This window comes from Merops nubicus, unplaced genomic scaffold (assembly GCF_000691845.1).
Source record: "Merops nubicus isolate BGI_N331 unplaced genomic scaffold, ASM69184v1 scaffold5358, whole genome shotgun sequence".
In the NCBI taxonomy this organism is placed as follows: Eukaryota; Metazoa; Chordata; class Aves; order Coraciiformes; family Meropidae; genus Merops; species Merops nubicus.
The window spans coordinates 1,333-14,249 of NW_008623533.1; the positions used below are offsets into that span (position 1 = coordinate 1,333).

A 12,917-nucleotide genomic window follows, 5' to 3' on the forward strand; every position below is an offset into this window, starting at 1 on the left:
TTTTTATTGACTTTCCCCCCTCCCCCCCCCCCCAGCCTGTCCAGGTCCCCCTGAATGGCAGCACGGCCTTCTGGTGTGTCAGCCACTCCTCCCAGTTCTGCACCATCAGCAAACTTGCTGACAGGGCACTCTGTTCCCCATCCAGGTAACTGGTGAATATATTTAACAGAACTGGCCCCAGTACTGTTCTGTACCTCTGAAGTATTGATCTTTTATGCTCCCTATATTTAAAGAAAGCTTCATGTAAAATTTTCCAAAGTAGACTCAAATTCTGTAACAACCCCATGGAGGGACACATTTAAGACAGTGACAGTTTAACTAAAACTGTTCTCTTATGTCTAATTGCAGATGTATTGTAATAAATTATTTGTAGAATTTTATTCCTTTACAGAAGATTTTTTTTTTAAAAACTGAAATATAAAGAAAACCATTACTAAATGTCACCACTGCACATATTTCCTTCATTGCTGTGCTTGGCTCAACTGTTCACTCTCTTTGTAGACAAAATACTTTTTGAGTAAAATAGGAGTTTTGCCTATAGGGGAGGTATGACCTTGTTTATGTTTGAAAGGAGAGACTTGAAACTGTGTGCCAGTAAATGAAAATTCACTTGGCTAAAGTTTATTTAGACCAGCTTTATTAAGTCAACGAAGTGCAAACCTAAAACAAAGGACAGACAGAAAAATCTGTTCCTATGAAGTCAATAGGAATCCATCTCCCTAAGCCCTTTTTTATTCCTGGCACCAGTGATTTTTCTTGACTGATTCATTGGAGGGCACTGGTTTAACTGATTTGTCTTGCATAGGTATCTCTCCCATTCTACGTCCTCTCCACTAGTGCAAAACAATCTTCCCTTTAAAGGTTATTTCCTAGGTAGATCTGTCATAAAGCTATTATCATTAATTTGCACTTTAAGAGTTCCTTTCACTTTTAAAGAACTATGAGATACATTCATGATTTATGGGTTAAAATGTGACAACCATCATATGCAAAGAAGATTATTTATACTTACCACAGATGCCTTTGAAAAACGGGATATTTCACTCATATCCCCACTCCACTTGCTTTGCATAACTATATTCAATATCATAGAAAAACATGGCAGTCTGTAATTCCCACTGTTCCCTAGAATCTCTAATAGAATTTTATCCTGGAATATTCAGAAATCACATACAGAAATGCAGACAGCTTACAATACTCTATTAAATTCTGGGTTTAGCAGTCATTTCCATAGAAACTCACATTTATTCTTGATACATAATTTTCCTGCAAGTGATAATTAAGAAATAATATGCAGATTACTGTGAATCTCATTAAATATATTTCAAAATAATGTTTTTCAGGAAAAATTTAGGATTTTTTTTTTTTTAACAACAATACTATTAAACATGAAGAGTGGAGGGTACCTACCTAAACTAAACAGCACCAGGAATTTGAGACATACAAATTCTCGTAGATCAAACTGCAGGGAACGAAGCTTTGCTACTAGTTCTTGTGCATGGCACATAAGATTGTTGAGGGTGGCTCCAGCTTGAGATGCTATTACAGAATAATCCACCTGAAAAAAAAGAGTTGTATTTCTGTCTGGTTGTCATGCCTGCAGAACCACTTTAGGATATTTCAAGCAATCACACAATCAGAATACTCCTGGATAAAAGAATCACTCTCAATTTAATCAAGTTATCAAGCCAACATGATTTTCTGTTTATAAGCTGAATTTAATACAATGGTATATATTGAAAATCTTATTAAACCATGTATCTTAACACTGTGTCACATCAGTATGAATGCTGGTTTGTCTATATTAGCTTTTTTTTTTTTAGAAGTTGTATATATGAGAGCTGCTTATGACACTGGTCGCTGTCCCCATATCTGTTTGTTCTAGTCCGTTGGAGTACCTTGTTCTCATTGTAATTGTGTGATCTTGTGGAGAAAGACTTGTGAAGTGAGCTTTGCATCTATACTGGGTGTATTAGTCCAGAGGGACAAAACATTATTCATGTGAAACAGTCCAGTGTCCATAACTTGGCCAGAAACATCTATTCAAGCCCAGAAATGCTGATGTATTCCCACAGGAAACAGAGGCATTGTGTGGGTGGTTTCTGTTCTCCTTAGCTACACAAAATCCTGGTATTTGTTGGAGTTGGTTCCAACAAACTTGTTCTGGCAAGCCCTGCCCTGCATGTAAAGGAGGAGCAAGCAGGTGCGTGACACAGGCCAGGTGCCCTTGCATTGTCCCCAGCAGCAACCGCAGCGCACAAAGCCACTTTCTCAGGGGTGCAGAGAAGAGCAGGACTGCTCCGGGGACCTGCTGCCCTTGTGTCTGATTTGTCCATTTGTCTGACTGGCTGCGAGCTTTCTGAGGTGACGCCTTTATATAGAGATCCCACAGAAAGTTGGAATGAATACACCCCAGTGCCATTAAGGGGACATTTCCATGCAGTGCCTGTACCAGCCTCTGCCACTTGAAGATATGCATGCTTTGTCACCAGGTGGTGACCAGTGGAGACTGGTGCAGCCTATGGGAACGCTGTGAGGCGAAGGTGAAGAGCAGGGGCTGGGGCCAGGGTGGGCTGGCTCCAAAACAGGGCTGCTGGCTGTGAGAGCAGGCAGCTGGAGCACAGTGACAGCAGCATGGGTATAGTTGGTTTAGCAGGAGCCTGCGTGATCTGAGCAACTGTTTCAGCTGAAATGCCATCAACTCAGCCTTGTTTTCATCAGTGGTACATATCCCTTACTAGTGCCGCTGTCCCATGGAAATGGCCAGCTGTGTTGCTTGCTCCTGTGCTGAACCACTTCTGGGCAACCAGCTGAGACCTGAACAGGTTATTGACACATTTTCAAAGTGCTTTTTCTTGCCTTGTTGCTCTAATGACCAACACCTTTCCCTTCCAGCAGCCTCCATAACAACAGGGAAATTGCTAACCATAATTCATGTAACCACACATAAGTGACGTCTGGCTCTAAACAAAGACTAAGCACAATGGCAAGTGCACGCTTTAGGTTAATGATTTGTTTAAAGATATCAGTGCTCTAATCCCATCTTTAAGGTCTCCCATAATAAAGTTATTAATGAAGAATGGCCAGGTGTCACCAGAGGAAACAGACCAATGCCGCAAAACTTTGTTTTTCCAGGCACTGATCTGTTAAACTCTATTTTTTTTGAAACAAACAAACAAACAAACAAACAAAACCCAACAAACTGTTAAAGAGCATGCATTTTGAAATCTGTTTTCTGATTTTTTAAACTATTGAGTTGATTTTTCTCAAGTATAAACAGCAGTAAAGGAAGAGAAAAACCCTGAAATACTTTAAATCTGACAAAATTTCAGCCAGGAAAGATAGAAAGATGACCGAAAAGAACTAAAAATAACTTCTCCTAGTGATGACCTTAATATAATCAATGAGTTAATGACTTTTAATAAGACATTTTATTTATATGTACTCTTAGTGGTCCAAGACATTGATAGAAGGCAATGTACAAGAAAAATGAAGTTAGGCTTTTTGTATGGGTGTTAAGAATAACAGTGCTCCAACTCTGCAAAGCACTTAAAGTTGTGCTTATGTTTCAATCAAGTCAATAGATTATGCTTAAATATCCTGTGAGGTAGATTTTATTGCTCTCTTTTACACCTGGGAAAACTGAAGTGAAGACATTAAATTGCTTACTCAGGGCCAAAGAAATCTGTGACAAAACTAGGATCTGGTCTTTAGAAATCCCAGCCAAACCATCTTTCATAAGCTACTTTCTAGTTAATCTGTTATATCTCTCTCTTCCTATATATATGCTTAAACATATATCTTTATATGTAAGTGTATACACTTACATAAACAATAAGAAAAAAAGTAACATACCTCAAATACTCCTTACTTGAAGAGCAGTTTGATATAGTGATATGATTCAGCTACTTCATATTGAGAAACTGGTCACATAAGTATCAACTTTCACAACTTAATTTCCCTTTTGTAATTGTTAAGGGGGGGGAAGAAAGCTCAAAATCCCTCACTGAGGTTCCACTTTGTGGGGGAAATATGCTATTCACTTCATAATAAGAAGTTAAGACGTCTAGATGTCAAGAATATTCGTGGCCTTAGTGCAGTGATTATGCCATAATGGAAAAACCCAGTAGATGCCTGGATCTCCCACCTTCCCTCTACTGGAGAGCTCTCAGGCAACCTGCTACTCTTTCAGGTGCATTTAATATTTGCAGAACCAGCAAATTTGTCTGGGAGGCAAGTCCTCATCTGCCACTCACCAAGAGCAGGCTGTATTAAATTTTTATATTTATTGACATTTCATTACCATAATTGACTGCAGTTGGTTCTCTAGTAGAAGGCACAGGGCTGCCTCCTAAGCAGGAGAATTGGTCCCTTGAGTAGGATTTGCAATTAAAAACAACGCCGAATGGATTTTTTTTTTTAATTGTGTAAATATGATGAGTTGAATTTTCAGCTTTAACTAGAGAATACTGGGTGTGCAGAAGGCTTTTTTTCAAGAGTGAGCAAAATTATGAGTCAGTGGAAAGATGACCCCCAAAGGTGTCAATCAGTTTATACAAAATCAACTATGCATGAAAAAGCCTCAGTTAATGTCTGCTCTGAAAAAGTGGTCACATTAAAGAGTATGCTGTCCTGCTTGCTTAGTCCCATCTGCAGAAATTGATACTAAAAGGTGTATTAATTCTTTAACCTTCCAATTCATGATTAAAAATGCTTTTAAAAGACAAAGATTAAACCAGCCTGGATCTTGAGCAAAATGCTTAATTGCATACTGAAGTCTTAGCAGTTACTTAATATTGTACCATTAATTTCACTTGGTAAAAACAAATCCAAAACTGAAGTAAATTATTCTTGCTTCTCAATAGTGTTGCATTTCACAGTTGATTTAGATGTTGAAGATGATATGTTGATTGGCATTTTTGAGAAGAGAATCTTGGGTGAAGCTTCCACATAGTGTAATTTGGAAGTAAAAGGAGAGGTGTAAAGTTATGGCTGCATGGACGAATGGAAGTGTGGATTCCTTGTGTACTAGTGCACAGTGCTATCTTGCATGGTGAATACAGTAATGATGAAATAATGATAGAGGCTTAATTGGATTTGTTTGGTACCAAAGCAACGCAGACAGAACAGCACTGAATGATTTACACTGCTGACTGTTCTTGCCATTCTGGTGCTTAAACTGGCATGTTAAGCAGTAGTATGGACATTGCTGTATATGTTAGACCGAAGGCTGTGCTGTAGTATACCATTTGCTAACTGAGGTGCCTAAATCTTGAAATTAGATAATCAAAACCTCAGCTTTGCTGCCACCTAACTTTGTGCTTAAAGTCCTCGGCTCCACCTTTCACCAGCTCTTTGGGTGCTAAACTGCCTCTAGGCAGGGCTGGGACTACCCAGATCATGACAGTGGTAAATTACTGTGTCTGACTCATGATACAGTTCTTCTAGGATTTATGGACTATGTGGCTTTCATCTGCCTAAGGCAGCAAAACTGCCAAAGGCAGGATTTCTTCAGCAGGCCAGGGCTGGAGCCACTGAGGTATGGGAAATTTGGGGTCAAATCTCCAGTCTAAATAGTGCACGAAATAAATAAGTCTGTAGTCTGGCAATTGGAATATCTTTCTGAGAGGGAGAAATTTCTTCAGGTAAATCCAGCACAAGGTAAGTCTTGTGGCCGTCTTCTGATCATGAGTATTGGGCAGAAAGAGGGGAGCTTTGGCTTGAGTTGGAGAGGGAGGATTTGCTTGGTGCTTGACTCTAGGAGGCAACTTTCAGATGGGAATCCCAAGTAGAAAAATATGTATCATTTCCTTGGGCAGGCAACATTTGTGTCATAGCTCTGAGGAAAGCACATGCTCTAAGTATGCTCCTAGAGCATTTCTTAAGGCTCCCTCTTTTAGTTACCACCTGGTTTGCTGCTGGCCTTCCCTGCTGCCTGCGTTGCAGAGGTAAGGACTGGGCAGGTGAGGCTGCTGGCTCTGCAAAAGGATAGGAATGTTCAGAGGCACTAGTAGCAAAGGAAAAGAAATAAAAATGTTGATGGCATTAGTAAGGGGCATAACTTAAATGGGACTGCAGAAAGACATGGCAATACTCTGTATTTTTCCTAACTCCTTTTCCTGATACAGTTCAAAGTGACTTAAAAGTGTGAATTTTTTTAATGTCAGTGAAAGCAATTAGGCTGATGCTGATTGTTTGTGAGAACATTACTTTAAAACAATATATCATAGTAAAATACTTGAAGTTCAGTAGCATTTAGATATTCAGCTTTCAAATAATTTATCAACTGATAAACAGAGAGGTAAGAGAGACGGAAGTGACTAATTCTGCAGTATTTTTCTCAAATGAAGGCTACATTTAACACAGTGAGATATTGCTCAAGGTAGAACAAAAGACAAACACGAAACTATACCCTGGGCTAAAGAAATGCCGAGGTTGAAGGCCAGAAATGCCTTCAGTTTTGCAAATGATTTATCAAAAGCTAACGAATGATTCTGGAAGCCAAATCCCTGGTTTCGCTGGGCTCAGACAGAAACTTTCTGGTGGACTCAGGTGGTAACCTGTGACCTCTCTATGCCCAGAAAATGGACCCTAACATTTAATGGTGGAATCAGATTCCTTCCTTCTTCTAAAATTAAATCGTGTTTGATTTCTAGGGTATGACAGTCACATGGCATATGGAAATGTTGTGTGGAACTGTACCATCCTTTTTCAATGCTTCAGCAAACTTGAAGCATTCTCCAGACTATAGGGTTAGAGCGATTCTACTTCTTGATGGCTGTTACCAGGTACTGACTACCGAATGCTGTTCCTTTCAGCCAGAAGAGGAATTGTGCAAGTGAGGAATAAAGCCCCTGCTATGACTGTATACATTACCTGTACAAAGAACAAACGTTCTATCAGACTTAAGGTAGCTCAAGTTATTGAAAGGTTTATTTTGTATTTAATTTAGTAAATTAGATCACTGTGTGTTTGAGACATGAAGGCAACGGAGTTAGTAGGTGCCTACAAGCAGGAAGGGCAGCGTCCTGCTCCTTCCTCCTTGCTCTGCCCCATGCAACCCTGGCCAGAACAGGCAATAGGTAAGTACATTCAAAAATTGAAGAGGACTCAGCATGGGCAAAACCAGCAGATATGTTTATATCAGGTTTGTGTATATTAATTAAAATTTTGATGACTTATACAGCGTTAGATGCTTGTCATCTTAACATGATACATAATAATAGAAGATAATGAATTAAGTTGCCAGTGGATCTTTCCCCTAGGATGATGTTATTGTGCTTGCTAATTAGCTATAATATGCAAATAGTACCACTCCAAAGTACTGCATTTACTTTGCGTAACTTAGTTTCATAAAAGCTAATACACCAAGACTGGAAAAATTCTATGCCCTGTAGGTGATAGTATATTGACTCAGTTTTAGTAGGCATATTTATGTTACAAAACACATATGTTGATTCATGCCGATAGTAATTTTAATCAGTGCCACTGAATTTTACAGTCCAGTAATGGTGACTATTGTGTTCTTCAAACTATTAGTATGAAGACATTAAAGTTATGTGCAGAACACAGCTCACCTAGAGTACAATAGAATCCATTTGTTTACCAAAGCCTTGCAGTGCACTTTGTGATTTTTATAGAGAGATAAGGTGATATGAAACTGACTACTGAGTTTGACTATCTATACACTACAGACTACCAAGAAAAAAAAAAAAGTATTTCTTATGAACACAACAGAGTTAGCATGTGGGAAATGGAAGAGTTCTGCTATGCAGGGCTTCATGTTGAGTGCCCTTTCCATGACTTTTTACTGTAACTGGAATTTTAGACTTAAACCATAGTGCTATGATGGTTTCTTGGCAACATAGCAAAGCAAATATAAATTTGGATCAGTTTGTTCACATGTGTCCATAGCTATGTGGAAGGCTAAAAATGTTTCATGAATATTTAGACAAATCTGAATTGGACATTTCATGATTATAAGTGAATTTTGATTTATCTTGCCTAGTTTAGCTGAGAACATCTAATTCAGCCCGAAAAAGCAGCTAGCATAATATCTTCAAAAGGCACTTTTAACAGCTAGCACAACCTTGTTTTCTCTTCCTTTAGGCAGAAACCACTAGAGTGAGGAACTGTGCAAGGCTGGGTACAAGAGAACAAGTACTACACTGAACAGCAAAATAATGATTGCTTGACCTCAATTGTATCCACATTGAATCAAATCCTGTCTTTGCCACTGTAAGGACTTCTAGATTTGGTCCTAACTGCAAATATCTCTTTTCTGCCAGCTACAACTATGAAGCCTCACTAACTGCAATCACAAATCTAATGAGGAGGAAAGAAAAAAAAACAAGAAAAGGTAAAAATTACTAATTTCCAGGAGATATCCATTAACTTTCTATACCTATGACTACCATACGTATTTGTAGTAATTTCTTAGGATAAACGAAAAAATCTTGTTTCATTATCTACTTTTTTTTACCAGCTCCTTTCTCTTGTCCTTTAGATACAGTCCTTGCTCTAACACTCTTGCAACTTTGTACAGCAGTGGTATTTCTGGAAAGCTGATCTTTCTTTGTGATAGAGTCATCTGTAGCTAACAGTTTGAAAGTTCAGCTGCTTCTTCCTTGGCAAGGGGATCTTTCCGTGAATTTGCAAGTTCCCTAGACAAAGAGATGCTCCAAAGTTCTCAGTGAATGCAGATACATTGAGACAGCAGAAGCCTTCTTTGCAAGCAGGTAAATCTAGCAGAGATTATATTGCCACAGAAAATTTCCTAGACTACACACCAATACCTTTCAATAAGGTACAGCTGAAAGATTTAAAAAGTATTCCATCTAGGCAGAGGTTTAGGCCACAAAGTTCTGATCTAAACTGAAGTTAAATTTGGATTTGCTTGAAAACATAACACTGTCAGGATCTTTGTTATCTCTCATGCTCTTCTCCAGTGTTATGCTTCAGAATACCAATCCAGGTGGAAAGACATATTTGTGTGATGACTTTAAATAAATCAGTAGTTTCAACAATCTCAAAGAAAAGCTGAGATTTAGGCATGTTTTTGGACAGCTTTTTTAGTTTGAAAGGCTTTGACCAAACTCAGCAGAAGTTGGCAACAATGAGTGGAGTGTAGGTATGAACAAAATGAGCAGCTTGTGTCTGGGCAGCTGAGGCTACAATTCATGTTTTGTATGTTGACTGCTGTATGAAAATGCATGAACAATGTTATTCTGTACAGAGCTTTAATATCTACCCTGAGTGTGCTGGATCTTGGAAGCTGGCAGTGTATTGCTGTTGTAGAAGATACAAAAAGGTAGTGCTCAAGTTGGAGGAATTAAAGTTCTATAATTAGAAATGGTCTGTTAAAATCACATGCCACATGGCAAGCTGACGAATCTTGGCATGGAGAGACTATGGGCAATGATTTACAATTAACCACCACATTGCAAACCACTCCTTAGCTGTTTTCTATTATGAAATCTGTGGAGTTTTAAAATGCATTTGTGCTACTTTTATTTCCTTTTGAAATGGTAATTGCTACTGGTGAGGGGCAGTACTTAGTGCAGAAAATGAAGTGTGCAGCATAGGGAGGAACTTGTTTCTGAGGAACTGCTCAGGAATTGTAACGATCTGAAAAAGTGCTTTCGTGAAACACACACACACAAACCAGCTTAATTTACAGAATCTCACAGTCTTTTTTTTTTTTTTTGGTGCAAGGGCCAATGCTTAACACTTTGTTGCTGACTGCACTTTCTCCCCCATCAAAGTGGGAATAGTGGATAGACATTGGGTAAAACTCATAAGCCAATGGCTTGAGAGAAATGCAGATGTAAGGAAATGTGATAGCAATGCCCTAAGGTAATAGGTTTTGACCCAATGAGCTTGAAAGTTATCTAGTGTGCTTCAAACTACTAGCCCATTTTAGACACCTAGTAGAACTGACAGTGGTACGGCCCTGGGGGGCTGAAGTTTGACTCCTGTGTCTGTGGAACAGAGTCTGTGCAGCCTAAGTGGAGAAAGCAGGTATGTTTTAATTAAGTGGTGGTAAGTTCCCCCATTACAGCTTCCCCCTTGACTGTGATCATAAAAAGGACTGTGTTTATGAGTAGCTTTTATGGAGGGACATATTAAGGAAAGCAAGGAGTGAGGCTTCTGAGGTCTTAAATTTACTAACTTGTGACAATAATCAAGATCTCTCAGATAATAAAGCAGGCTATCTCACTGAGGTCCTCAGTTTAAAGTTAATAACTTTGAAAGCAAGATGATTGACTGCAATTTTACTCATAGTGCTTTGCTGGTAGCAGTAAATAAAAACATCTACAACACTTTTCATCAGAAGTGTCAGACTGCTTTCCACACAATAATCAATTAATTTTTATGAGATGGTGGCATGGTTATTTTCCTTTCTCTGCTAGAGGAACTGAAAGGATTAGGGCTGCAAACAGAAAGTATACAGCATTTAGTTTAATAGCAAAGACTCATAATGCCTGGTTCTAGAAGTGTGGCTCCACAGAATTATTTTACAGTTAATATAGAGGAGACAGACACAGTCGTAGCTGTCCTTTCATAAACAAGTTTGAACTAGTGTTGTGTCTTAGAATGACAACAGGCTGAGTTGATGCTGCCAAGACGGTCCATCTTGACACTTAGGAAAAGCAGCAGTTTTATTGGATCAGCTTGGCTAAGCAAGTTACTCACAACAGAGCTACAATGCAAAAAGGCTGTGTACAGCAGCTGAAGTCAGGAATGGCTCAGAACAAGTAATTCAGAGGCACTGTCCAGGAATGTAGGGATGATGTTAAAAAGGCCAGTGTTCACCTACAGTTGAGACTTGCAACTCAAATTATTTAGGGGATGAACAAGGACATGTGGGACTGCCACTGGATTCAGCTGGTGATTTAGTGGCAGCAACACTAGACCAGGCTGAGGTACTCAGTGCCACCTTTGCCTCAGTCTTTACTAACAAGGTCTCCCAGGCTCTGTGCTTTGCAGCAGGGCTCAAGGAAGAGGACAGTGACCAGCTTCAAATGTAAGTTGAAAAAAAAGAGATTTAGACCAGAACTAAGGAAAATCTTTCTCCCCGTGAAAATGGGCAGGCAGTGGCACTGTTTGCATAGGGAGGTTATGTGGTTTCTGTCCTTGGGGGTATGCAAAGCCCAACTGGACAAAGCCCTGAGAAACTTCGTTTGAGCAAGGGGTTGTACTAGAGGCTCCTTAAAATCCCTTCCAGTCTGGATTATTCTGTGATATTAAGATCAGTGGCTCTGGCAATTCTAGATATTTTAAGCCTAACAGAACCATCTTTGTCCAATAAATGATTTTTCACTCATGAAAATTGCTTAGATATATGATGTTTTAAAGCACATATTTTTAAATTACAAATGGCATACGTACTGACACAGAAGAGGCACTTCTGCAGTACCTCATCTACCAGTGAGCTTTTACTGAGCAAGCGTGTGTGCCATGCACAGCCAGCAAGAGCAGTGCAGCGGTGCCTGCTCCTGTAAATCTGGCTTTTCATCTGGGATGATGGTGACTAGACCTAAATGAAATCAGGACAATACAGTGGCATTATGTGTAGATTTCAGACCAATGCCCATTTCAAAAACAGCAGACAGGGACTATATGTTTACTTTGGGTCTGGTGTCTCCCTGTCTCTCAAGGAGAAGGCATAGTGCATACATGGGAGGTATGTTCTCCAGCGGTTAGCAACCACGAAATGGGAAGGAGTCCATCCATAAGGAAATGGAGTGACTGTTTGCTGTTTGTGTAACATGGCTTCTTGCTCTCCAAACAGCCTAAGTGCAAAGTGGAACGTACAGATCTGATGGGAGGCTCTGGGGGTGCCTGCATTTACTTCAAAATCACAAATTGGCATAGGAACATGAAACTGTGTTGAAACTCTGTTCTGGGCTCCCCATTTCAAAAGCAACAAAGATCTACTTGAGAGAGTCCAGTAGAGGGCTACGAGGATGACTGGGGGACTGCAATACCTGTCTTACGAGGAGAGGCTGAGAGACCTGGGGCTTTTTAGTCTGGAGAAGAGAAGACTAAGGGGGGATCTAATTAATGGGTATAAATATATGAGGGCTGGATGTCAAGAAGAAAAGGGCAACCCCTTTTCACTTGTGCCCTGTGACAGGATAAGGGGCAGTGGATACCAGCTGGAGCACAGGAAATTCCACCTCACCATGAGGAAGAACTTCTTTACTGTTAGGGTCACAGAGCACTGGAACAGGGTCCCCAGGGAGGTTGTGGAGTCTCCTACCTCGGAGACTTTTAAAACCCATCTGGATGTGTTCCTGTGTGACCTGCCCTAGATCAGATGGTCCTGCTCTGGCAGGGGTTTGGACTCGATGATCTCCAGAAGTCTCTTCCAATCCCTAACATTCTGTGATTCTGTGAAAACAGGGTGTATTAAACCCATTTAAACAACCTGGGGCAAAAATTGATGCAATCAGTAACAGAGAACTCTCAGGAACAGAGAACTATCAATGTACCTATAGCTTTATAAACAAAGAAATAAGCAAGCAGCCTGTGTGGTAAATAAAATAGTTACCAGTACAGTTATCCATGCTTTACAGATGCTGAAATGGAAAGGGGATCAGTCATTTTCTCAATACCACTCATATAAATCACAAGTAATGAAACTACTTTTTGCACATATAATTAAGGAGTACAACTTTGTCTCTCCTAGGTTATTGACTTTCCACAAAGGTGCAGGAGTCAATTCCATAGCTAGAATTTGAATTTTCCCACTTCTTTTGTTGTACAAGTTGACTATTTTATTTCTCCTTATTCTTATAAACACTTGTTCTTAGTGTTAAGAAATAGCTACAGTTTTAAAATGATAACTAAAGCTGTAAGCAGATTCGACAACATGAAAACTCAAACGATGTATCTTAGAAAAAGGAGCTCTT

At 39.6% G+C, this 12,917-nt stretch overlaps 1 protein-coding gene across 1 annotated transcript in view; it reads right to left on the reverse strand.

Annotated features, from left to right (window-relative positions):
* Positions 1-1,410: 1,410 nt before the first annotated feature.
* Positions 1,411-12,917, reverse strand: part of NR5A2 (nuclear receptor subfamily 5, group A, member 2) — a gene marked incomplete at both ends in the record, with an annotated part of 50,157 nt that continues 38,650 nt past the window's right edge. The window contains one exon of the mRNA XM_008945093.1: positions 1,411-1,558. Coding sequence (XP_008943341.1) covers positions 1,411-1,558 — 148 coding nt within the window. The remainder of the gene's footprint in view (positions 1,559-12,917) is intronic.